Below are 26,045 nucleotides of genomic sequence, written 5' to 3' on the forward strand. Positions count from 1 at the left end.
GCTCTGACAAAGTGACCATGGGGTTCTTAGTCACCTCTCTGACTAAGGCCCTTCTCCCCCGATTGCTCAGTTTAGATGGCCGGCCGGCTCTAGGAAGAGTCCTGGTGGTTCCAAATGTCTTCCATTTACGGATGATGGAGGCCACCGTGCTCATTGGGACCTTCAAAGCAGCAGAAATTTTTCTGTACCCTTCCCCAGACTTGTGCCTCGTCACAATCCTGTTTCGGAGGTCTACAGACAATTCCTTTGACTTCATGCTTGGTTTATGCTCTGACATGCACTGCCAACTGTGGAACCTTATATAGACAGGTGTGTGCCTTTCCAAATCATGTCCAATCAACTGAATTTGCCACAGGTGGACTCCAATTAAGCAGTAGAAGCGTCTCAAGGATGATCAGTGGAAACAGGATGCACATGAGCTCAATTTAGAGCTTCATGGCAAAGGCTGTGAATACTTATGTACATGTAATTTCTTTGTTTTTTATTTTTAATAAATTTGCAAGACTCTCAAAAAAACTTTTTTCATTTTGTCATTATGGGGTGTTATGTGTAGAATTTTAAGGGAAAAAATAATTGAATCCGATTTGGAATAAGGCTGTAACATAACAAAATGTGGAAAAAGTGAAACGCTGTGAATACTTTCTGGATGCACTGTATATCAGTACAACTTCTAGTATTTTCTTGAACATTCACAAAAAAAATCCAGCATTATTTATTATGATTTTGGTGACTTCAGAACTTTCACTGTGAATATATACATTTTTTTTCCACATTTTCATACTTTAAAACGGGTCAATTTTGACCCCCTGGACGACACGAGGGTTAATTTAATTACTAATCTTTTTCTTTCTTTGTGTCTTCAGTGCTGCACGCAAACGAAGAGGGCCCTTGAAACACATAAAGTTTGGAACCAACATCGACGTGTCGGACGAAAGAAAGTGAGTATGGATTTCATTTCACCATCTGCCACATCTCCAAGCTGACACCTTTTTTTTTTTTCTCTCTAAGATGCGTGACACATTTCATATTCGATCTCCTCATGCCCACTCGTCTCTCGCACGTTCTCCACCAGGTGGAAACAGCAACTCCAGGAGCTGAGCAAACTCCCGGCCTTCGCTCGAGTCGTGTCGGCCGGCAACCTGCTGAGCCACGTGGGCCACACCATCCTGGGCATGAACACGGTGCAGCTGTACATGAAGGTGCCTGGCAGCAGGATACCAGGTCTGGAACATGTTATTACTCCACTGTGCTAGCTGTATGCCTCTGTTGGCGTATAGAATGGTGCAGTGAAGTTTTTTCTTTGTATTTGTTTGTCCCTCCAGGTCACCAGGAACACAACAACTTCTGTGCCGTCAACATCAACATCGGACCAGGAGACTGTGAGTGGTTTGCTGTGCCGGAGCCCTACTGGGGAGTGATGAGCAACTTCTGTGAAAAGTAAGACGGACCGCACAGGATTGTTTCCCTCACCCTCTCACCGTTGCAAACCTCTGAACTCCTTCCCTTCCTCCCCTCCAGGAACAACATCAACTTCCTGATGGGCTCGTGGTGGCCCAACCTGGAGGACCTGTACGAGGCCGACGTGCCCGTCTACCGGTTCATCCAGCGGCCGGGCGACTTGGTGTGGCTCAACACGGGCACCGTCCACTGGGTGCAGGCTATCGGCTGGTGCAACAACATCGCCTGGAACGTAGGACCTCTCACCGGTACGTCTGGGATGATGGGAATCGGCAACTCCACGCACATCGGACACACTCTTATGTTGACGGGCACATCCTCTCCCTCCTTTTTTGCCATACATGCTCTACTGGAAAATGCATTCACCAGCCAAAAAATACCCAAATTAGACGATCTTGTTGAATAGGAATTATGTCTGAAACGCTCCTGACCTTTATCATACCGTCTGAAATCTCTTCCCAGCAGATCATTGCCCTTTTAACTGATTACAGCTGAATTTTCTCTCCAGATGCGCATCAGATGTATTTTTCAGTCGTCTGTATGCCTGAATTAACTTCCATGTTAATTAAGTGCACCTGTTTATCCACATGATGGCTTTACTACGCTTACATCTTTTCTAAAACTGTCAAAGCACTCACAGCTGTTGGTCTACAGCAGGGATGTTAAAGTTATGAGTTCAGGGGCCACATTAAGCCCAGTTTGATCTCAAGTGGGCCAGAGCAGTAAAATACAATTAATGACTCATAAATAACCACAACTCTAAATGTGTCCTTTGTTTTAGTGCAAAGAAGTTCACATTTAAGGAATTATCTTTTTACAAAACATTTTGAACATTCTTAAATTTTTTAAGAAAAGTGAGTTCAGTTTCAACAACATTATGTTCCAGTTTAGCATTTACACATTACAGCCGATCAGATCACAGTGGATCTACAAAGGAATAAAACATTTCATCACAGGTATCTGGAACTGAAAGATAAAGTGTTTGACTTTATGATCAAGATGACAAAAGTCAGACAAAAAAAAAACGAGAAAAAATTACATTAATGACACACAAAACAGTGAAAAAAATGAAATACAAAATAAGACCAAAAAACACAAGCGAGAAAAAAGTAAACACAAAATGACAAAAATCAGAAACAAAAAGACAAAAGCATGACAGGCGACAAAAGTCTGACAAAAAGAGACAAAAAAACCAAGACAAAATATTACAAAAACGACAAAAGAACAATAAACTATCTAGTATTTTCCTGTATGATCAAAACAACTTGTCATGGTCTAGAAATTATTTTAAATTTATAGTTTTACAAATTTAAAATTTGCAGTTAATGTCTTCTCTGTAATTTTTACACTCTGAGGGTCGGATCAGACCCTCTGGAGGACCGGTTTTGGCCTGCGGGCCTCATGTTTGACAGCCTTGGCCTACAGTATAAACTACACCTGCTTCTTTACAAACATGTACACTGTTGCACAAAATGTTGCATCTTAAACTTCCTTTTTTTTTTCTTCTTCTTCTTTTTTTTTTTAGCCCACCAGTACAAGCTGGCTGTGGAGCGATACGAGTGGAATAAGCTCCAGAGCGTCAAATCCATGGTTCCCATGGTGCACCTCTCCTGGAACATGGCACGCAACATCAAAGTGTCCGACCACAAGCTGTTTGAGATGATCAAGTGAGTCACAGGATCCGTCGCTTTAAGCTCCGAGCAGATTGTTTGTCTTATATGTTTGGCTCTGCGGCCGTCTTGCATCAACTGGATATTTTATTTTTTATTTTCTTTCAATCTGGCACTGACGGTCGTCTCCTCGTCACAGGTACTGCTTGCTGCGGACGTTGAAGCAGTGCCAGTGGGTGAAGGAAGCCTTGGCGTCGGCCGGCAAGGAAACGGTGCTGAGGCCGAGGACCAGGGACGAGCCGGCCCACTACTGCACCATCTGCGAGGTCAGTGAGCTCACCGGGAACATTTCAGCATCAGGGGTGTGAATTTTAACAGGATTTCACATTTTCTAGCTCTGCAGCTCACACTTATTTTCAAGTGGAAAATAATTGTGTTGGCTCGTGTTCCTGCTCACATCCCGATTATTCCTCTCCGCCCCGCATGTTGGATTAGAACCAAACGTATTTGTCCCCCGATTGTGTTTCTGCTGCAGTTTGGCAACTCAGGATTCACAAATACTGATGTTGCGTTTCAGCACAGGTGTCTGTCTATATAGTGTTGGTTAAATGTCGATGATGACACATTAAACTCTCCTGTTGTCCTCATTTACAGGCACCAAAAAACATTGTTTCCTTGTCTGAAAAAAATCCAAAAATTGAGGGAGACAAAACCTTCTGGAAGAAAATTCCAATAATTCCTAAAAATTTCCCTTAAGTTTTATTTAAAAAAAAAAAAATCCCCCAATTTGGCAAGAAAATTCTTGTAAATGTTTTCAAAAAATTCGCAAAAATCTTTCAAAAAAATCCTAAAAATATCTAAAGTGGTACATATGTGTCAGTAAAACTTCTAATCTTTTCTTGAAGAACATTCACATAAAAATCAACCAAAATCCATTTCGCTGGATTTTGGTTGATTTTTATGTGAATGTTCTTCAAGAAACATTCAACATTTCTTTTTTTTCCACCAAAAAATGTTCAGAAATTTCCCGAAAATGTGGACATCAGGAGTTTGACTGTGATAATATATATTTTTTCCACATTTTCAAGCTTTAAAACGGGTCAATTTTGACTCGGCAGGACAACACGAGGGTTAAATCAGTTTCATCCCACTGCTGAGAGCTCTGACGTATCAATCAAGCATCTGATCATATAGGAAAATCAGCGCATGAGAGTAATTCATCATGCATTGTCGCACTCTCTGTGTATTCTGTTGATTCTGGACAGCATCGAGGTGCTTTTTGTTTGACTTAATTAAGGGGTATGCTAATGGTTTTATTTGAACACAGGGTTTTCAGCCATGTCCCATTAAACGTCTGCTCTCAGTTTTTTGTTTTGCCCACGGATCAGCTCCAGTGTTCGGTCTGTGTGTGACAGACATCTGGTGTGTGTTTGTGCGCTCTGCAGGTGGAGGTGTTCAACCTGCTTTTCGTGCGCCGGGAGCTGCTGTCCAAGAAGCAGTACGTGGTCCACTGCCAGGACTGCGCCCGCAAAGGCAGCGCCACGCTGGACGACTTTGTGGTGCTGGAGCAGCACAGGATGGACGACTTGATGCAGGTCTACGACCAGTTCACATTAGTAAGTCATCGGAGCAAGGGAGGGGACGGACCTAAAGCACTCGTTTCTTGTGTGAACTGAAAAAAAAAAATGAGCACGTGATATGACTTTTTCTTTCACATATATTGTGGAATTAATTTATGTGCTACTTGTGCTGATGGCATCCAAATAAAACCCAGTGATCAAGTGATTTTTTTTTTTTTTTTTTTTATGTTTGGACTTAACAGCAGGTTTTCTAGGGCTGCCTTCCCATTTAGGATTGCACGACTTACAAGAAGTGATTTTTGACGAGTTAGCCTAAAGCTAGATGTTTAAATTCGACACTTTATTTCATTTCATGCCAACAGAAACACGTACAGCTGTTATATGTGTGTATTAACAATGAGGGAAGTTACTCCAGAGGCCTCACGTTGATGAACTGAGTGGCCTCGCTGACTCTCTTGTCTCAACTTTCCTCCTCAGGCCCCTCCTCTTCATTCATCTTCATCTTGACATTAGGTGACTCCTCTTACCTTCTTCTGCTGTGGAGCCATGAAAACGCCCATTTACAGGAACTTGTATTAAGATTTTTTAAAAAAGGAGAAAAAAAAACATCTACATACACGGACCATTTCTGATATTCAGGAAAGCCAAGGCCGTCTCCCCCCCCCTCCCACAATCCACCCCCTTACACCCCACTCTCACCACCGCCCCCCCTCCCACCACCGCCCCCCCTCCCATATGGCTGGTCTCCATAGCGACGGCTGGAGGCTGAGGCGGCCGAGTGTGTCTGTCTATGCAACCTGTTTGAAGCGCCGGGGCTCGGGGCCTCTTCCAGAAGGGGGCGCCAACCTAGCTCGATAACGGGACTCGTTTTCTCTCTTTTCCCTTCCTCCCCCTCCCCAGCCCCCTCTAGAGACAATGGTTCAGCCCTGTTTTAATGGAGGACTCAATCAAATACGGTTGGGAACGGGGGGGATGAGGGGGAGGAGTGGGATTCTTAACGCGTGATTAAAAATGTTTTGTAGATACTTGTTAACTGTCACAACTGGCAACACCACCCGTAAAAAGACTACTGACTTGACTACCCTTCTTCCCTCTCTGTCCCTTTTTTTTCTTCTCGTTTTCTATTCTGGTAACAGGATGAAATGTTGGCTTTGATTTGTAGAACTTTCCCCAAATTTTCTTCGGTTATTTCCTTCTTAAGGAGCACTAGCCTAACTGGTCTTTTTTCTATGGTAGATAGTAATTTTAAGACTCTTTGGACAGCAAAATCTCCAAAAAAATTTGTAATGTGAAGAATTTAGATGATTTTTTTTCTTTCTTCCTCCTTTATTTTTTTTTTTTTTACAGCTTTTATGTTTTATCTTTTGTCTTGTTCTTTTCAAAACTGTTTCTGTTTCTTAGGTAAAAAAATATATATATAAAAAAAATTGAAAAAAAACATACTAGCCAAGTCACAAAGAAAATGGGTTGCACATAGACTTATGGAATTAAGTTTAATTTGTGATTTTTTTTGTTTCGTTATGTTTCTAATCTTGATGTAAATTTACACTATTTATAAATACATATTTATTGCTTGAAAATATTTGTTGATGGAATGCTGTTATTTTTTCCAGAGTACCTGCCATTAAATTTGAAGGAGTTTTGTCATTTTAACACAACTCCTCTTACATTTTCTATATATAAATAAAATTGCTTAGCAAGCATTGTACAGAAACGGACATTTAAAATTGTTTTATTGTTTGAAGAATGTTTTATGATGAGTCAATAAACACAAAGTTGTCAAATTATCCATGCTGTTTCATACATGTTTGTTGACACTTCACAAAAATTGGAAAAAAAACACAGATGTATCTCGAGTACAGGCCTGAAACCCAGCAGACAATGTAGCTGTAGACTGACACACACAGAATCCTACACTGTATGCCAGGTCCAGAACTCACCACGCTCCTCAGTACATCAATTTCATTATAATTTCAAGAAACACATTCCCGCTGTCCTCTGAAGTACCCGTGCACCCTCGGATTAACTCCACGGGGGGCTTTTTCTCCTCGCGGTGGGTGGGCATTTGAGACATTTCTTAGAAAACTTAAAAGCTCAAGATCACAAAAGAGAGAGGGTGTGAACTACACAGAGAAAACACCAGTAGGAAATAATACGCTAATCCCATCAGAAACAGCCCTCAAAGTACACCAGAAAAGCAGTCGCACATATGATAAGCGTACAGTCAGGATTCTTGAATAACATGGCTGCCAGCAGAGACCCAGTAGCCAGATGTAGCTGCTGCCAGCCCCACAGGATCTACACTGACTACTGAGCAACTGCTGGGCGCCCTGTGATTCCACTTCCTCTGTTGGAGCCAAAATGGTGGCCCGGCCAAGACAGGAAATGATGAGGAGGAAAACAAATCCATGCTGAGGCCACTGCTGATGTAATGCAGGTGAGGATGTGGGGTACAGCTTGTAATGAAACAAAAAATTCATGCTTTTTGGCAGGCATTTTTTTCCCTATTTACAAAATGTCCTCACAAAATAAAAAAATCATGCAATTGATTCATAGTCTGAACTCAGAAGATGCCTTTTTCCCACTTGCACCTTCACTCTTCGCATTTCCTCTGTCGGAAACATGTGAAAAGGTTGGTTTGCTGGAGTCAATTTTCCATCAGAGATATTTTTTTTTTGCGGTGTACTGGCTCTGCAGGGCTCATTAAACCTTTTTCTCACTTCCTGCAGCCTCACAGGTGAGAATGTATTGTTTGATGTTTATCTAGCAGTGGAAAAACATCTTCGTCTGTGTGTTTCTATGTGAGTTTTTCAGATTATATTACCTTTCAAAGCATAAATAAGGAACTAAAATTACAGCTTTAACTGCTAAAAACCTCTGGAGACACTTTGGAGAGGGGTGACAAGTAAATATTATTAGCAAGACGCACTATATGTCCTGTTGTCATAAAATGATGGTAGCTGACATGCTAACATCTAAATACACTAAACGATAATTGTTAAAAGAAGGATATGCATTTTTTTAAGCCATGGTAGCACAGAAATGTGTATTACCCAGTAGATAACTCTTACTAGCATGTCATTTCATCAAACAACACCTGCTAAACTACTGATATTTACATAAGGTGTTCTTAATATGCTAATTAGCACATACGTTGGTATGCTAGCAGGCTGATGTGGCATGTTTGCTAAGGCAGGGGAAGTTCATTCTTCACTGGATTGTAAGTTCATATGTTGTCATTTTATTCATGGAGAGGTTTGATTTGTAATTTTGTAACATGTAGGGAAAATGTTAACACTTTCAGTGGCCACATTTTTTCATTATGCCTGAAGCATCCTGCTAGTTAGCCTGCTATAGGATTAGCTTCTAAATGCCAACAGTAACATCCCTGTCGCCACTATCTGGCAGCAGCGTTGTCATGACTTCTGTCTAATGCTACTTCATGAATACTAAACATTTGGTTTTACACAACATCTTGTAATCACAACTCATAACAACACTCATAGCAACACTGTTAGCATTGAGCTAACAGTGTTGCTATGTCAAAAGACAGCTTTATGTAGCTGCTAGCATGGCTCTAATGTATCTAACAGCAATGCTTTAACCTTGTAAAGGACATTTATGTGGAGGTGCATGTGGGAAAGAAGCTAAATTTCCTCCAACATCTCATTTCTACAGTTGTTCTACTTCAAAACAAGATGGCTGACTGAGCCCGGATGGCAGCATCAGTTTTCCTGGGGACAGATGGACGCTGCTGTCCGACTTTTTCCATCGTCTTTCCTGGAGAGTTGTTGTCCTGCTCGACGTCTGACAGGAGTCCTGTAAAAGAAATATGTCAAGATGAGTATTTTATAATATTAGTGGACGAAAAGGAAAACAGAATCCTACATTCCTTCAAAAGTCAATTTATTTGGTAATTAAAAGTAGTGTGGATGAGTACTGTACTTTTTTGTTTCATTTTTTTGTTTTTTTTTTGCTGTTGTATTTCGCTTTTCTGCAGCATTTTGCCTCTCCACCCACTTTTACTTGGGCGGAGGCGCGCAGGAACAAAGTGTGGGCTGAGAAATCGTGATTCTAGGAAACAAGATGCCAGTTTTTATGTGAACGTCAGTTAAGAAGATGAAGACTTCCTGCTGGCTGTCTGAAACGACAAAGGCAGGAAACTTGACTCTTTTTTTTTTTTTTTTTTTTGCGATTACAGTGACAATGGCGTGGGGAGGGGTGCAAGTGGAGGAATGGATGTGCAATTATGTGCAAATTATTTTTCTTTTCACTGCGTTCATCATCATTTTTAGCTCAGCATGTCGTGGGGTTAAGTCACCATGCAAGGTGTTCAATGGGATAAAGGCCCAAAAAAAGTTGCTCCTCTCCCTTCATATATATATATATACATATTCCACCTATATGGACTGTGAAATCTGGCAGAGCTCCAGCAGAGTGGTATGTGAACTCCATTTGGCCCGGACCACCAACCCTTCCTCCCCCCCAACCCGTCGTCCTCGAATCCCGACCACCTAACAATGTCTCCCTGTGTTGCAGTGGGGAGGAAAAAAAAGAGAGAAGGAGTTAAACCGGCAGAATGATCAATGCCCTGCAACCCTTCCTCCCCCTTCCTCATCCCTCTTTTTCCCGTCCTCGCCTGTTCTCCTCCATCCCTGCTCTGGCGTTTCCGCCTTTCTGAGAAGCAGACAGGTGGCCATGACTGCTAATTTTAACCGGGCCGATTGTCTGGCTGTGTTTCCCACAGCTATGTATAGATGCCTGCAATAAACCAAGTAGGTCAGTGTGTGAGACTCGCACATGCACATCTACAAATGCTCACAGTTGTGTTTCCATGCCTTCAGAGGACATTTCATCGATTTAGAGACCTTAACTAACCTTAAAACTTCACCTTAACCCTCCTGTTGTCCTCATTTACGGGCACAAAAAATATTGTTTCCTTATCTGAAAAAGAAATCGAAAAATTCAGCAAGAAAATTCCCCAAATTTCTGAAAATTTGCAAAACCTTTGTGAATGTTCTTAACAAACATTTTTAACATTTCTTTTTTCCACTAAAAATGTTCAAAGATTTCCCAAAAATGTTGAAAATGTGGACATCAGAAATTTCACTGTGAAAATCTATTTATTTTTCCGCATTTTCAAACTTTAAAACGGGTCAATTCCGACCCACAGGACGACAAGAGGGTGAAAATTTAGTGGCTTATGGGGACTTCCTGTTCTGTCCCCTTAATGTGACTTTGAACACACATTTAGGTCCCCGCAGCATGAGGAATACACACTCACACACACATACACACTGGGTCCTGACCTCTAAAAATGTCCAACATGTCCATTCATCCACTCCCACCTCCGTGGCGAATGATCCCCCCGGATTGGCTGCCGCTCTCAGCCAATGACAGAGCTCCCTGCTACCCATTCATAAAACCCAGGGTCATTGAGGATAATGTGGTATTAAGGCATGCACAAAGAGGAGGGGGTGTAGGCCCACGTTTTTTATCTCCAGCCACATTTCAACCGCATTTTGATGTTGCAAAATTAACGTCGCTCAAATATGATTTAAAGGAAAACAAGAAACTGAAGCTTTTATGGGGTTTATTGAGGATGTTTCTGCACATTAGTGGCGTTATCTGATCTGAATCTGCAATTTGCCCTGAGATGCTAAATCTCTCTCCTGCATTTGTTCAAATTTGAGTCAAAATTCAGCTTCAGTCCCGCTGCCTTAAGCCGGAGACATCACATTCCTGTGTGTTTAATAAGTAATGAACCGAGGGCCGCTCAGACTGCGATAATCTCCCCCTCCTTCTTTTTTTTTTCGTTTTCTCAGGCTATCGCTCTTTCAACCCCTCCATCCTGCTCTCAGGTTTTACTCAAAGACACTCCATTCTTGTTTCTTCTCCCTGTAATTACCACCCTTGCTAGTTTTCTGACCGGTTTCAATGTTACCCCCCGCCCCCCACGCCTTCTGCCCCTCGTGAGTTACACGTTTATATATAGAAATGTGCGACTGTGTCAAAATGATTCACTTATGTGCAGCCTAAAGTGTGACATCCAGAGCCCTATATCTGAATGGAGGGGAGGGAGCGACTCATTCATGCACTCTGAATAGACCTTTGATGATTCAATATACTGTAGAACGTCAATCCCTAACAGATTAATCAATAATAATTGGTGGTAATAATGCTACTACATTTGCTGGAAAAGATACGTTTGCGCTGTTAAAGAAAATAACTCTAAAACTTGGCTTCAGATCTTAAATATTTCTCACTAAATGGGCATCAAACGTGCAAAAGTTTAACACTAAACAAAATAAATCTGCCTCATCTGGACCGGATTGATGAGATTTGACAACAACAACCCGACAACAGTCATTACATTTGAATAGACGTCACATCTTTCACAACTTCCCATGTCGAGGCAGCGAGAAAAGGGCTGGATGGAAACTCAAACGCAGAAACTTGCCAAATAACCAAAACTCTGGATGAATATTGTGCTATGTGCTAAAAGCCAGAACTCATAATGAGAGAAAATGGGAGCACCATGCTATTAAATCTGACTTTAAAACTGATTTTTTAACTGCTCTGAGAGAAATTGCCCCGTTTTTCACGAGTAAGTGATGCTCTAACTCTTTTTTTACCGACATTTGCCACACTAAGTAACTAATAAATACAAAATAACTCCCTCAATTATATGACAAATTACAGATAATGTTAATGAACGTGGATTTAAGGCAAAACCTGCCTGTCGAATGATGTGTGGCATGTTTGTGATGGGCTTTCCAAGTTAACAAAAAAAAGAAAAAAAAACCCAAAAAAACGAGGTGCTACCCATCGCCATGGAAACGGAGAGTAATTAGCACAGAGTGCTGTTCAGAGAAAAGGAGAGAGGAAGAGGGAGCATGATTTTTTTTGTGTGTGTGGGATGTTGGCCTGCTTTCAAGAGATGAGCAACGAGAGCAGGACGAGGAGGAGATGAAGTTACCGGCGGCCTCCGTTCTCTGCAGGTTTCAGGTGTTGTTTAAGACACCGGTGCAGACTTCTTTCTTTTTTTTCCTCAATCCCTGCGCCGCTGAATTTGATAAAGAAATTAACGGAGGAGAGAGCGGGACAGATTTCCTCACTGCTGCTCTGTTCTGCGCCCCCCTCCTGAAGCCTCGCTGCATGTTTATACAGAGACTGTGAGTGGAAAGCTGTGTTCAGCTGTTGATCTGGCTCATGCTGCTACAGTCCCCCATGCTCTACGGATGTGTCTGTCCATCTGTTGGTCATGTGACGTTAGCTACACTAATGTGATGTCTGACAAAAGCTGCACCAGCATTCGAACAAAGACCGCACAGCATAAAGTCGTCTTATTCATTCTGTATTTACTCTTAAAGCGCAGCTAATATTTGACATTTAACAATTACATCACTAAAGAAGTCGTGGCATTTTCAGTAAAATGCGTCTTTTGCATAAGTTGGTGAAACCTTTCATGAATAAATGTTAAAAAGTTACTTAATATGATCACATGTGGCAAAGCTAATAGGAATGATGAATTGAGGATGTTTAACCGTCCTGTTGTCTTCATTTACGGGCACCAACAAATATTGCTTCCTTGTCTGAAAAAAAATCCAAAAATTCAGCAACAAAATAATCCCAAATTTCTGAAAATTTGCAAAACCTTCAGGAAGAAAATTCCAATAATTCCTTAAAAGTTTTATTTGAAAAATATCCCCCGAATTTGGCAAGAAAATTCTTGTAAATATTATCAAAGATGAGTAAAGATCTTTCCAAAAAAAATCCTAAAAATATGTAAAGTGATTACATACATATCAGTAAAACTTCTAATGTTTTCTTTAAGAACATTCAGAAAAAATCAACCGAAATCCAGCGAAATTCACTCGATTTTAGTTGATTTTTTTGGTGAATATTCTTAAAGAAACATTTTTTTAAACATTTCCCAACAAAAAATGTTCAAAAATTTCCCAAAAATGTTGAAAATGTGTACATCAGAAGTCCCACTGTAAAAATATAGATAAGTTTTCCACATTTTCAAACTTTAAAACAGATCAATTTTGACCCGCAGGATGACACGAGGGTGAAAAAGCCCATCTGGTTGAGCCTCAACTGAAATTTCCAGTTTAGCTGCAAACCCCGCTGATAAACCTTGAGGAAGGACGCGTCTAGCGCTCTAATTGGCTCTCGGCTCATTTGCATCATTCCGTGAGGATGACATGTTTACTTGGATAACCTTCATTTCTGACCCTTTATTTATAAACTTGACTCAGCATGATGCTCCTTTTTTTATTCATACTTTTCCACCCCATTGCACTGTGCACCAGCAGCGAGTCGCCACTGATCTGCAGTCAACGCTGACCCCTAGATTGAACTTTCATTGACATTCACCCCCTCACGAAGCTCCTCAATCAGTCGGCAGCAATTCTAATCCAAAAGCGATCTTAAACAAGACAATGCTTCAGAGCATTTCCACCCCGCTACAGTCTCCCCACACTTAAAACACCCACACAGTCGGTACACAATTTGCCGCTGTTCTTCGAGCGTCGAGCGACTCCTCAATCACTCTCTTCTCCGCAACGGCTAATGGCAGCCGGGAGCCCACGAGCGCGTATATGCTAAGAACAATTATGCAGATGTGTGCTAAAACCACTTTCGCGGCATAATCCAACAATCAGTCCATTATAGTAATTGTCGTTAGTGAGTGGGCGATTATGGCTTCGACAGAGATGCTGAAGAACAGGCAGCGCTCGGCTTGTGTTATGCAAATCTGGCAAGCACCATTTAATATGTCAGATGTAATGTCGCCGTGTTTCTGAAATTTCTGACGTTAACACCAGGATGTCTTTGTGTGTGTGTGCGACCACCTGAAGGTTTACAGGCAGATGTCACGAACAGAAAAAGAAATTTGATGGAATTAATGACGTGGACGTAGTTTTTAAGGGGCTGCGTGCAAATTATCAGTGCTGGGTGTGGTCTGAAAAGGAGATTTTTCTTATTTTTGATGTCAACTTTAACTGTTTTGTTGATAAATTTATTGACAAAACAGCTACGTGCTTTTTTATCTGCGCCATCAATCATTAAAAAGAGCAACAATCACGTCTTTGTCAGGGTTTTTTTTTATTTTTAACAAGCTAGTTTGTCACAAATATGTCAGAAAATGTGGATTTTTACAACTAACAAGGCTTGAACATTGTTTTTCTGTCCGATATTGACTTTTTTGCCAATAACCGATATTGTCCAACTCTCAATTTCCGATTCCGATAGCAGCCGATACCGATCTATGTGGTACACTTGTTTACACGCTTCACAATGCAATTTGATGATGTCATTATTTGCGTGTCGGTAAATGCCGCTGAAATCCAGGAATTATTTTATTGGTTTTCATGATTGGCAAAAAAAAAAAAAAACATAACGATATTGACCGATATTACATTTTTATTCCAATATCGGGGCGATAATATTGGACATCCCTAACTAAAAGCCAACATTCAGTTTATTTTTTGAAGCGTAGCTGTTATGCTAACTGCTCTCTGTTACGTTAAAATTTATATTTAGTACATTTTTGGGGTAAAAAATAATACTGTTCATATAGTATGCTTGAAATTAGTTCAATTAAGTGGTTCTGCAATTTTTCCTGTGTTCACAAGAACTTGCATTTTGAAATCTACGTTCATCGTTTTAGCTCCTCCTATTGATGCCAGTAATTTTCATACAGTCCCTAAATCATCATCAATCAGAAGAGACTGAAAACCTGCCACTAGTGAACCAACAAAGGTGAAATCATGACCATTACAAGTTGCATTTTCAGTGCTCGCTCGAGTTGTGTTTGTTTTATTCTTCTCGGGGATGACTGTGGTGTTTTTCTGATTAGGATTTGTCGTTTTCCGGCGCTATCCGTGCACCGTAGTTGTCAGTGCTGAGGTCATCTGACCACTCTGTCCAGTTGTAATGCATCAGCTGGTCGGGGCGTCATGTGAGGAGGCAACATGTCAGCAGCTCTAATAATGTGGTTACCTTAAAGAGGAAGGCGAGGAATTTATCCTAAACTCAACCCCAGTCCTCCTCCTCCTCCTCCCCTTCAGTCATGGGTTCTCCGCTGGGTGATCGCATACCAAAAACACAAGAATTTCCCCCTCTCTCCTCTCCAGGCAGGGGCTACCCCCCTCCCTCTGGAGCGTCAAGCCAACCGGAGTTCACCGGGAACTACATGCCTGTTTGCATTCAGAATAAAAGCACCCAGCTTGGGGAAATGGAGGAAAATTTGCTGCTGTAATGAAAAATGTTACAAGTAACTGGAGTATCTGTAAGATTTGAACTTTTATTGCTACTGGACAATGAAAACAAGGGGGAAAAGTAAATTAATAATGATCATTTAACTTCTGAAGTCTTGTAAATTGAGTGCAGAATGAAATAAATAAATGATAAATGGTAAATTTCTGTTTAAAATAGCAACTACGGCCCTGTAGTGCTGTTATTCATGGTATATATTAGCTAGTTAGGCAGTTACTTTTCTAATCAGTTAAACTTTTGACACATTTTCAAGCAAATATTGCAAAAGATTTGCATTTTTTGGATTTCTGTAAAAGTACATATGGATAAATGCCAAACCTACATTAAAAAAACTGTATATGTAGGCACATAATCCTATTATTTGTTGCATATTTGAGCTGGATGGTAAGGTAGTTAGTTGTGTAGCAGTTATTTTGATAATCAGTCGCGCATTTTGAATCATTTTGACCACAAATAAACCAAATATAACCAAGTTCTAGCTTCTCAGCTGAGAGGATTTACCATTTTTCTTGGATTTCTGTATTGTTGGTTGTTGGGTTTTGGACTCTTAATTGGACAAATAAAAGTTCTGCAAAGACATCTTGAGTTTTAAGACATCCACTTTGCATTTTTTGACATTTCATGGACCAAACAAGCCCAATCAATGCAACGACAATATAATAAGAATGAGCTTTAGTGGCCAACTTTATATGCACTTGTGTGTAAAGGAGCATTTTTAAAGGTTTAGTGCAGTTTCTAATGATGCAGTTACTTTAATCAGAAGTGAAAACAGTCAAATAATTGAGATTAAGCTGATGCAAGTTAAACAATAATTTAGATCAGAAAGTCCTGAGAGCTTGTGTCATATCATCCTTGCATTTAAGGGTGACTTATTCTGAAAACCGTAACCGCATGTGCACGTTTCACTTTGCCGTACTTGACGCTGGTGGCAGCGGTTCTGAGAGCGGCTTTGAGAGCGGTTCCCAAACTGCTCCTAATGTGAAAAATACTGAGAAAAACGCCGGGCGCATTCCTGAGACCCAGAGACACCCGTGCCCGACCGACACGGGCAGAATGTGTGTGTCTGTGTGTGTGCGCGCGCGTGTGCGACTAATGTGCGCGCGTGTACGTGTGTGCGTACGTGCGCGCAAAAACCGTGCGTCTCTGCGGGGGTGGAGAGCTTGGAGACCACACACTTTGCGCATTGCCCCCCCACATGCGCACACACACACACACACACACACACACACACACACACACACACACACACACACACACACACACACACACGGGACCGAGCGCCACACTTGGCCCTCAAAGTAACGAAACATTCAAGTTGGGGAAAAAGAAAAACTCAAGTGAATGTCGAGCAGAGCCGTGGATGTGGCTTTGGGTTGGAGAAAAACGACATTTGTTGCGTAAAAATCCCCCTTTTTAGCCAAGTGGAGAGGCTGAAATGTGCTCCCCGGAGAAGCCCCGCATGGCCAAAGCAAAGCAAGATGATGAGGTGGCCGAAGTAAGCGACACTGGCGTTGAATAAAAATAAAAATACTGAATTGTTTTCACGCTTTTTCCGCGCTATCACACGCCGCGTTGCGCAATCTGCATGGATAGAGCAGCGAACGGCGGAGTGGTGCCGACGAACGAAAAGGAGGAGAAAATAAAAGTCTGTTAAACTTCCCTTTCTCCAACACGGGCAGCAACAACAACGACGAGATCGAGGCTGGGGAAAGTTGTTCTACCCTCCCTGGAGGTAAAAGTGTACGTAGAAACTAGCTCCACTTACCGTGGCTGCGTCTACTGGCCGCATGTCCCCATGAGAGCGCTGTGCGTGTGTGTGCACAAGACGCATACCCAGACTAGTGGTCGCAAGCGCAGCGCGACACGTCAACGCGCGTTGCCTCCATATCATAAGGGGGCTTCTTCAGCTGCTGCCTGGCTCAGTGGTGCACAAACTGGGGTCCGGGGACCTCCGAGGGGCCCCTCAGATTTAAAGAAGAAGTGTGGAAGTGCAACGAGCCACAAGTGGCTGCGGTTTGAAGTGATGTAGAAGAAGAGCTCAGAGGTAATGATGCATAAAATCAGTGTCAGTTCATTAAAGTCAGAATGATCCCTCCATCTAATAGGCTATTAGGGCTGCCAATGAGAATTCAAGTGAATGCACAGGTATGTGATCAGCAAGTTTGAAAATGCAGCATAATTTTAAATCAGTTCCAAAAATTATGTCAAAAAATCCTCACTAAAGTAAAGCATTTTTGTGTAAAATGGCATCACTGGTGCTCATCTCTGGTTGGTGCATATTACTTTTTGCACATGTGCATCCATTGGCTATTTAACAACAGCTCCTCCTATCAGAAATAAGCAGCAGAACTATCTGTTTTCTCTATATATTGTTTCAAAAATACATACACACATCGATTGATTTTTTTAGACGACTTTTATATCGAATAAAACAGAAAAAATGTGAAAAATTCCAAATATGGTGGGACTGCGGCTCTGTTATCATCAACATTCAGCGCCTTTGTAAAGAAGAGAAAATGCCCTGAATCATTGTGTTCCATCACAGGGCTGAAGACACACCATGAAGCGCATGTTTTAAGTCACTACAGGAATACTACACAATGTGGTGATTTGCCAACAACGTGCCAGCTTCACATAAATCACACGCACCTTCACAAAGCTGCATCTTGGGAATAAACTCTTCTTTACCTCGCAGACTTGCAAATTTTGGGTGTGATTTCTTCCCACCCTGAGCCCTTTTCAAACACACAATCTGAATGAATCCTGCAGCAGGAGAAACAGCAGTCCGGGGGAGCGCTGCTGTTTTTAATTGAACACAACACAGACTGAATGGGTTTGTCTGCAGTGGAAGGAAAGCCTGGAAGATTTGTACTCCTGCTGCTGCACTGTTAAGACAAACGCCTGGCATCTCACTCCCCTCTCTCCCTTTTCCCCCCTCTCTCTCTCTCTCTCTCTTTCTCTCTGCAGTGGCTCAACACCGAAGCATGGGCAGCACGAGACACACACAGGCATACAAATGGGCAACCCAGGTGGGGTATGTGGCACATGCATTACACGTACAAACACGAGAAACAGCAAGGGGGCTTACCAACAGGCTTCATCCAGGCTGGGTAAAAACCCCGGGGCAACCCCAGACGGCGTGATCTGCTTCTTTATTTCCCCTATCATCCCTGCCTCCTCACTCACTTTGCCTCTTTCTGTCTGTCTTTCTTCCTCTAAATGTCCCCCCTTTGCTTTCCGTCTACATCCTCTCCATCTCCTCTTTCTGCTCTCCACCGGTCTCCACACTGATCTTTTAAGTCTACCAACCTCTCCACTGATCAATGGACAGCCGGCGAAGCAAGCTCTGCTGCCTCCACCTCCCCCAGCTTTGTGTGTGTGTTTGTGTGTTTCATTGCGAGGAGAGGAGGCTTCCAACCCACACACCACTCTCCAGAGCTCTCAGCCTCCACAGTGCCTCATCAGTTGACCACTCCACACCCCTACGCATCAATTGTCAGCATGTGTGCGCACACCTACACATAAAGGGGGGCAATGAAAAAGCAAAGTCCACATTTCAGTGTCACCTGAAGTTGGTTTTTTGGGGGAGGAGAGGGGGGTACGTCTCAAGAAGGGCCGCCAAACATCTCTGGCAAAGAGCTCCGAACACTTGTGACTCATCTCGATTCCCACAGAGCAGATCAGAATGGAGTTAAATCCATTATATGCATAACTTGGTGGCTTAGCAGGTAAAAAAAAAAGAAAAAAAAGGCAGCTACAGTGCATCAGGCAACTTTGGCGAACATCTTATCTTGTTACGATGTTGTCGGCAAAGCAGAACATTACAGAAATGCTCGCTTTTCGTCAGCAAAGACGGACAAGAATCCCACAATTTGCGCTCTTTCGAAGGATTTCTAGAAATCTGAAATAAGCGAAAGAGGCTCGATACTTCGGCGAAGAGAATCTGAGCAACCTGCACCGCAACAGGGTTATAAATAGTGATCTGAATTCATCCTGTGCTGGCTGCTGTGTGAGGCGAAGAAGCCATCTGATGAGAATAAATGCAAGTGATTCAGTGGAGTGGTGGCATCATGAGGGGTTAAATCTAATAACAGCCAAGAAATTACTGGTTTGAGGACCCAGACTGCCACCCTTAAAAGCATCGAGAAGCAGCCGTTCGGAGCTGTAGGATGTTAAAAATGATTTGATTAGTTTGTTTTGAACAAATATGCGCGTTTGATTTAGGTTTCATGCATCTCGGAAGCAAAAACTCTGTAATATTGAGCACTTAGCGGCAAAAATTAAAAAGAAAAGTGAGCTACCTTTAATTCGGTTACAGCTATATCTATATTTGTCAGTTCAAAATGGCCAGAGAGAATAATTTGCAATCCCACAGGGCCCCGTAATTATATGGAAGCCACACGCCGCCAATAGCAGCACCTCAAAAAGGAAGCTTTGTTAGGTAACTGGAGTTCATCAGGTGGGTGTCTGTACGAAGACGTGGACTCAAATAAAGTGTCATGAACCGCAGCCATGCTTTTCTTTTTTTAAACAAATTACCTTAACATATAGATAAAGCACAATTTCTGTGAGGACAATGTTCACTCACAACATTATTTCAAATCTAAAAAATGAGAGATTCGTAAGAGATGAGCCAGTTAAGTGGTGGTTCAAAATTTAAATGCATCTTTCGTCTTGTTTCATGCTGGCATTGATGTTGATCCTTCCCGTCCATGTGGATTATATTCTCAACCAGTTTTCATATTTGCAGCTATTTAAACTCAATGTTTACCTCTCCATATCGTAGTTTGAATTGTCAGTTTGCTTTGTCTTCATTTTCATATTCGGAGTCTAATTTTCTGAAAAACAAATGCACAAGTTGACGTTTCAGACTCACTTTTTTTGCTTTTAGTAATCAATAAGCATGTCGTCAGTCGTTGGTTTGTCCGTCTGTCTGTCTGTTAGCAACATTACTCAAAAACAGACTAACGGATTTGAATGAAATTTTTAAGGAAGGTCAGAAAAGACACGAGGACCAAGTGATTCGATTTTGACAGCGATGCGCTTTATAACCTGGATCCACAGATTTGTTCAGGACTTCTGTCTCTGTGAGATAGCAGCACAGAGTCAGATTGTCAGACTTCTCTTGTGATTAGATGTTGAAAACGGGGGAAAGAAGTTGTAGCAGTTGATGTTTTTGAGTTCATCCGTCTTATTTTACATCGCAATGTTGATGCTGATGCACGAACATACGCAGCCTTACAAAAAAAAAACCCCGCTGATTTTAAGTGTTTTTGCAAGATTTATTTAAATCGAACTTAGCTAACGTATGTTTGTGGAGGTAATTTGCTGCAGAATTACTCTTTTGTCCAGCTAAACATGCGACAGAGTACTGCGCTCTCTGAGTGCTTTTCTGGTTTAAATTGAATTCTGGGACTTGCTGCTTGTCGCAATACCAAGAGGAACCGTAGATGTCATATCAGCCAGTATTAAAACCCTAAATGCGCACTATTAGATCCATGAAAACGTTAATCTTACTTTTGTTGCCGGGACTGGATGCTAAAATTATGACAAATAAATAAAACATCGAGAGAAAGCATGCTGGAAGATAATTGAAGCTTAAATATGTGCAAAGCTAAACAAAACAAAAACAAACAAAGACATCATTAACTATTTACAGCTGCCATTAATTCTGTAGTAGCCTTTCCATGTACACTACCATTTAAAAGTTTGGGATCACTCAGACAATTCCATGTTTTCCATGTAAACTCCCACTTTTATCCATGTGCTAACATAACTGCACAAGGGTTTTCTAATCATCAATGAGCCTTTCAACAGCATTAGCTAACACAATGTAGCATGATAGTTGCTGGAAATGTTCCTCTGTACCCCTATTCTGTTAAAAATATCCAGCTAGAATAGTCATTTAAGACATAAACAATGTCTAAACTGTATTTCTGATTCATTTAATGTTATCTTCATTGGAAAAAAAACACTGCTTTTCTTTCAAAAATAAGGACATTTCTAAGTGACCCTAAACTTTTGAACGGTAGTGTCACATTGTCCTCATAAAATACAAACAAATTTACTCTTTTGTTTCACTTTATTGCTCTCAGAGATCAGTAAACATGGAATTTCAAAGAGGGATTCTTCAACTTGTTGCTCGTTGCATTACCGCCAGTAACCACAGGTGTCGCCAAATCAGATAGAGAAAAATAAATCAGCATTTAAACCTTAAACTAAATGCTTGAGATCCATATAATGTTAAGAGAGAAAAACATGATGTAACTGGAGAACAAATAACAAACAATATATGATGGGATCAGTTTCTCTTTTTGGCATTTATCTGCATTAATAGGAGTTTAGTTGCAGCAACAGAATCTATCAGAATTTTTTAAAATGAAGCTATTTATTGGTTTCTATATCAGACATAGCACTAACACCAGTGTTGTTTAATTAGATTAAATCTGCCCAGTTATGCTCGAGTAGAATATTTGACCATGACAACCACAGAGGTGGCAGGTTGACTTGACAGAGTGCGTGTCATCACTGTTTTGTCTGCAGGTGAATGCAAACGCCTGTAAATATAAGCAAGGCCATGGTGAAAAACACACATTCTGCAGGTAGTTGGTGACGCATGAGTGCTTTCTCATGCTGACAAAAATCCAAGATGCCGAAGATGTTTAAAAAAAAAAAAAAAAAAGGAACACTAGAGTGGCTGTTGGTCTGATGAATCGGACAAATCAAAGACTCACTGCACATTTCAGCACACAAAAGAGACAACCCAGCATGTTTACAACACTCACTCTATTATGGAAATGCATTTATATACACACAGTGAAAGTGACAGTCATGACATACAGCTGAACGGGAAATTACCGGTACGCTTCCTATCAGTCTGCTCCAGAAAATGTGACCGAATACAAACAATTTCCACAATTCCTTTGATCACAGCTGGAAGCCAGAAACGACTGGATTGCAGTCGTGTTCGCAGAAAGCTGATTTTTAATTTCTGCCGTGATTAGGATCGCAGTCGGTCTCTCAGAGAGGTGATGCTGGTGCAGATAGTGCGAGGTGCTGAATTAAAATGTCTGCTGTTTGTGCAGAGTGGACACTTGTAATAATATTGGCCTCAGTTCTCCCCCGGCCTGGACCTGGCTGGACCCTGGACCTGCTTCATTAGTAAACCGGCAGACTGAGTTCTGAAAGCCTCAGCGGATGTTTTCCAAGCTTAATATGTTTCATCTTGAAAGCTGAACTTGGGAAGACTTTTACAAAGCAGGGTATGGATAGTGCACTGTGGTATAGTTAAATAAGGGACGGAATTAGAGAATAAACGTCACACAGAATGACAGAATGCCTCCTCTGATGCAAAATGTACAACTTCAGAATTACATCTGAGGGACTCGAGATTCTTCTGACTAATTTGATTCCACCCTCTGAGGTGAAACATGGTGTCTTTGGTACAGATTTTATATAACATAAGGGCCAGAGTGGATATTATAATATACAAGCCACCCACTCATATTCCATTAAGCAACCCCAACTGTATCCTATTTTTTTGGCAGTAATGGGATTTGATTTTAGACACAAGTAAAGTGAATTAGAAAGTGAAAGACTGCACTGAAGCACCAGCCAAGATTTTTTACAACCTTCCAGCCCCAAAATTTAAAGGACTACTCCGGTAATTTAGTGCTTTTATTCCAGAAAATTAGGAGTTGTTGAAAGATACATTCAGCATGGGGAAACATCTTCCTACAGGTGACGTGCAGAGTAGTGTGAAACAGATATAGAGGCTGTTAAAATGTAAGTAGTTCAATATCTGTAGTATGTGTAGTGTTGGTAACACCTGAGAAATGTTGGACATGTTTTTCAGTTTGTAAAAAAAATAAGTAATCAGGGGAAAGTTTAAAGAAATTGAAGCACACGAGGAATAAATGTTGGAATATTTTACGGTGAAAAACCGTCTCTAAAACTGTTTGATGCCGTTTATTTGACACTGCATCGCCGTAAATAAGTTAATCGGGAGAAAACTGTTTAAAAGTTCTTTCTTTCCTGACTCCTCTACAGTTATTTAATGGAAAAATGCTGTAATATGTACAACATCAGTATTGTAATTTTTGCATTTATTTCTCGAAAAGAATACCGATTTTCACAGTTTCTACTGACAATGGAAACATGCTGTAAAATTTATAACAAGTAACCCGACGATTTTGCATTTACTTGATATAAAAATGCAGTTTGTACCTGTAAAATTATTGTACATTTGTGTTCATAAAAGACACATGCTTTAATATTTATGACAGCCATAATCACAATTTTTGTTAAAAGTACGTATCTGTAATGTGAGACACTGTAAAAAAAATGTTATTTTTATGGAAAAACTTCAGCAGATGTAATGGCAAAACACTACCATAAATATCAGGAAAACATGTTCTTCGTTTACGGAAAAAGAAATGCATTGAAACTCTTCATTTTACAGTATAAATCTGTTCTTCATTCCATATTTTACTATAAAAAAGTTGCAACCTTCAACAAAGTTTTAGCTTTACTTTAAAATATACATGAAAATACCAAATAATATAAAGTTTGTGTGACCTGTTATAAACATTACAGCATTTTTTCCATTATCAGCTCAACAGTGAGTGTTTTTATTAACATTTAATATGTGTATTTTTAGTGTGACATATATGCAAAAAATGCAGTTATAGCTGTCATACATATTGAAGTCTGTTATTAACACAAAAGTGCATCAATTTAGCTGGTACAAACTGTATTTTTTATGCAATTTTTTATGTAATAAATGCTGTAAATGTTATAAATATTATAGCATGTTTCCATTATTAGTAGAAACTGGTGTTCTTTTTGAAAAATAAATGCAAAAATTACAAATATTACATCATTTTCCCATTAAATAACTGAATAAGAGAAGGGAAACGCATTCTTTCAAGAAAAAAAGTTTAAAAAATACAGTTTTCTCCTAATTAACTTATTTACGGTGATTCATTGTTAAATAAACTGCATCAAACTGCTTTATGAATGTCATGGTTTGACAGTTTTTCACCGTAAAATTTGCTAACATTTTTTTACAGTGCACCAACTGTTGTTCTGAAAATGGAAAAAGTTAGAATTAATTATAAATTACACAAACTTTTTTAATATGATATTTTCATTTAAAGGTTCAAGTCTTTAAAGGTTGAAACTTTTTTAAAGTAAAATATGCAATGATTTTTAACTGTAAAATCAATAATATCAATACATTTCTTTACTGTAAGTGTAGAAAATGTTTTACCGTAATTTTGCTGTAGCATTCTTGCAACCATAGCTGCTGTAATTTAACTGTAAAAATAACTATTTCTTTTACAGAGCACACAAAACACATTGAATCCTGCTTTTTCAACGTAAAGCCGTTTTTCATAGACACTTCCTGTCTTTCAAAATGCATTTGAAAATTTTACTTCTCAGTCTTATTTTATTTTGTAACTTTAGAAAACTACACCCAGCGCTACATTCAGTATAGTACAATACAACTTTCTTTTAACAGACTGAATAGTGGTAATCATGACAAGCAAATGTAAAATTGATGGAAATGATTTGTTAGCTAATAATAAAAGTAGATCTGGGAACATTTTTCTAAACAAAACCACAAAATCTACAGAGCTACAAGTCTGCATTTATGTTATATTTCAATTTAGCAACCTCATCAACATTTAGAAATGTCTTTTTGTTGTATATAATAGCTCAAAAAGCTCATTCTGTGTGCTACTACTGTTTCCCGTCCAGTTCATTTGAACCGTGTTGACACATGCTTCATTCATACATCTTTGCATGAAGATGCGCATAAACAGATTTTCCTGAACATAACCTCAGTAGGGATATGATCCACTATCCTGTGTGCATGTATAAGCACTCATTTAGCCATGGTTTAGGAGAGGTGGTTCTGTAAACCGCCTGTCTGAGCCCGAGTCATTTACATAGGTAATGGTAGGGGTAGTGCTCAAAAAATGTGTGGGGGTGGAAAATATACAATCCTTCAGCAGCATACAAAAACAGCCAGGAAGAGAGAGAGAGAGAGAGGGGGAAGAAAGACAGAGAGGCAGAAAGGGAGATGTAGGTGTCAGGCTCCTGAAGCACTCTGAAATGATGGGTAATTACATTTCAAATTACCGATGGGAACAAGAGCGAACTCCCTGACTTTGGTGCGCAGGGAAATGCATTAAGAGTGCTGAAATCAGTGAGCAATAGGTAATTTCTAGAATTCCTGTGTTTAGGCTGTGCTGATTTGCATAGCTGAAAATACCAGCTTAAAGGGCCACTCCACTGAACAACAAATCAGATTTTTTTGTTTGTTTTTTTTGCATGGCTTTACTTCCTCAAACTGTCCGCCGTGTTTCATGTGGAGTTATTTTTGAGAATCAGCAGAATATCTCCAAAGAGTTTCACGCGAAAACCCAAGAGAGAGAAATATATCACGAGTGGGACTGTAGAGTTGGTTCACTGTTATTGGGAAGAGAGAAAGACACCATGTGGAGCTTTCTAACATCCTAAAACTGGAATTTGTAATACTGACGAACCACTCCAAGATTTTTTAGTGCTTTAGAACCAACTACTGTCAACCAAGGCATGATGAAAAAGTTCCTATAAAAACTTGTCATCCCCATTGAAGCAGTGTCTTTACGCAGCACTCCTGAATCTGTAACTGTCAAAAAGGCAACTCTTTTAATTGAATTTCGTTTTGGAGAAGACAAAGAAGTCTCAGGGAGCAAAGTCTGTCAAATAGGCAGGAAAACAGAGCACTGAAGTGACCGTATTCCATTAGGATGCTCCCATAAATCGCTGGCCTGACAGTCGAATTCCTGGCGCACAACCCAGTGAACGTTCAGGACAAAACTGGATCCTCTCAGTACACTTATCACCCAACTCACCTTGATCGCTTTTGAAAACAGCAGGCTTTTCCACGATACAAACTGCTGTTTCTTCTCCTGATGGTAGCCGCACACCCACCTCTTGTCACCAGTTTGTGCTTGATCTCAAATGGTGCTTTTTCCACTGGTGCTTCATCAGTTCCCGCTACATATTTAGGTCACACGATTTGGTATCTGTACATAACGTAGACATGCATAACACACACCTG

The 26,045-nt window shown here is 40.5% G+C and overlaps 1 protein-coding gene and 1 long non-coding RNA gene across 6 annotated transcripts in view; one reads left to right on the forward strand and one right to left on the reverse strand.

Moving 5' to 3' along the window:
- Window positions 1-6,435, forward strand: part of LOC110964452 (histone demethylase UTY-like) — a 34,903-nt gene extending 28,468 nt beyond the window's left edge. For 3 of the 5 annotated variants that reach the window (XM_022213178.2, XM_022213180.2, XM_022213181.2), the window contains 7 exons: window positions 864-938; window positions 1,073-1,221; window positions 1,323-1,437; window positions 1,519-1,706; window positions 2,984-3,125; window positions 3,268-3,394; window positions 4,514-6,435. In XM_022213178.2, coding sequence (XP_022068870.2) covers window positions 864-938; window positions 1,073-1,221; window positions 1,323-1,437; window positions 1,519-1,706; window positions 2,984-3,125; window positions 3,268-3,394; window positions 4,514-4,744 — 1,027 coding nt within the window. In that variant the 3' untranslated portion in view covers window positions 4,745-6,435. The remainder of the gene's footprint in view (window positions 1-863; window positions 939-1,072; window positions 1,222-1,322; window positions 1,438-1,518; window positions 1,707-2,983; window positions 3,126-3,267; window positions 3,395-4,513) is intronic. The other 2 variants (XM_022213179.2, XM_022213182.2) reach the window with 1 other exon arrangement.
- Window positions 6,365-18,886, reverse strand: LOC110964455 (uncharacterized). Its single transcript, XR_002596591.2, has 2 exons — window positions 18,021-18,886; window positions 6,365-8,467 (listed from the first exon to the last, which is right to left on the reverse strand). It is a non-coding gene; the product is annotated as an uncharacterized LOC110964455 (long non-coding RNA).
- Between the last annotated feature and the right edge of the window lie 7,159 nt (window positions 18,887-26,045).

The sequence above is a fragment of the Acanthochromis polyacanthus genome, chromosome 22 (assembly GCF_021347895.1).
Source record: "Acanthochromis polyacanthus isolate Apoly-LR-REF ecotype Palm Island chromosome 22, KAUST_Apoly_ChrSc, whole genome shotgun sequence".
In the NCBI taxonomy this organism is placed as follows: domain Eukaryota; kingdom Metazoa; phylum Chordata; class Actinopteri; family Pomacentridae; genus Acanthochromis; species Acanthochromis polyacanthus.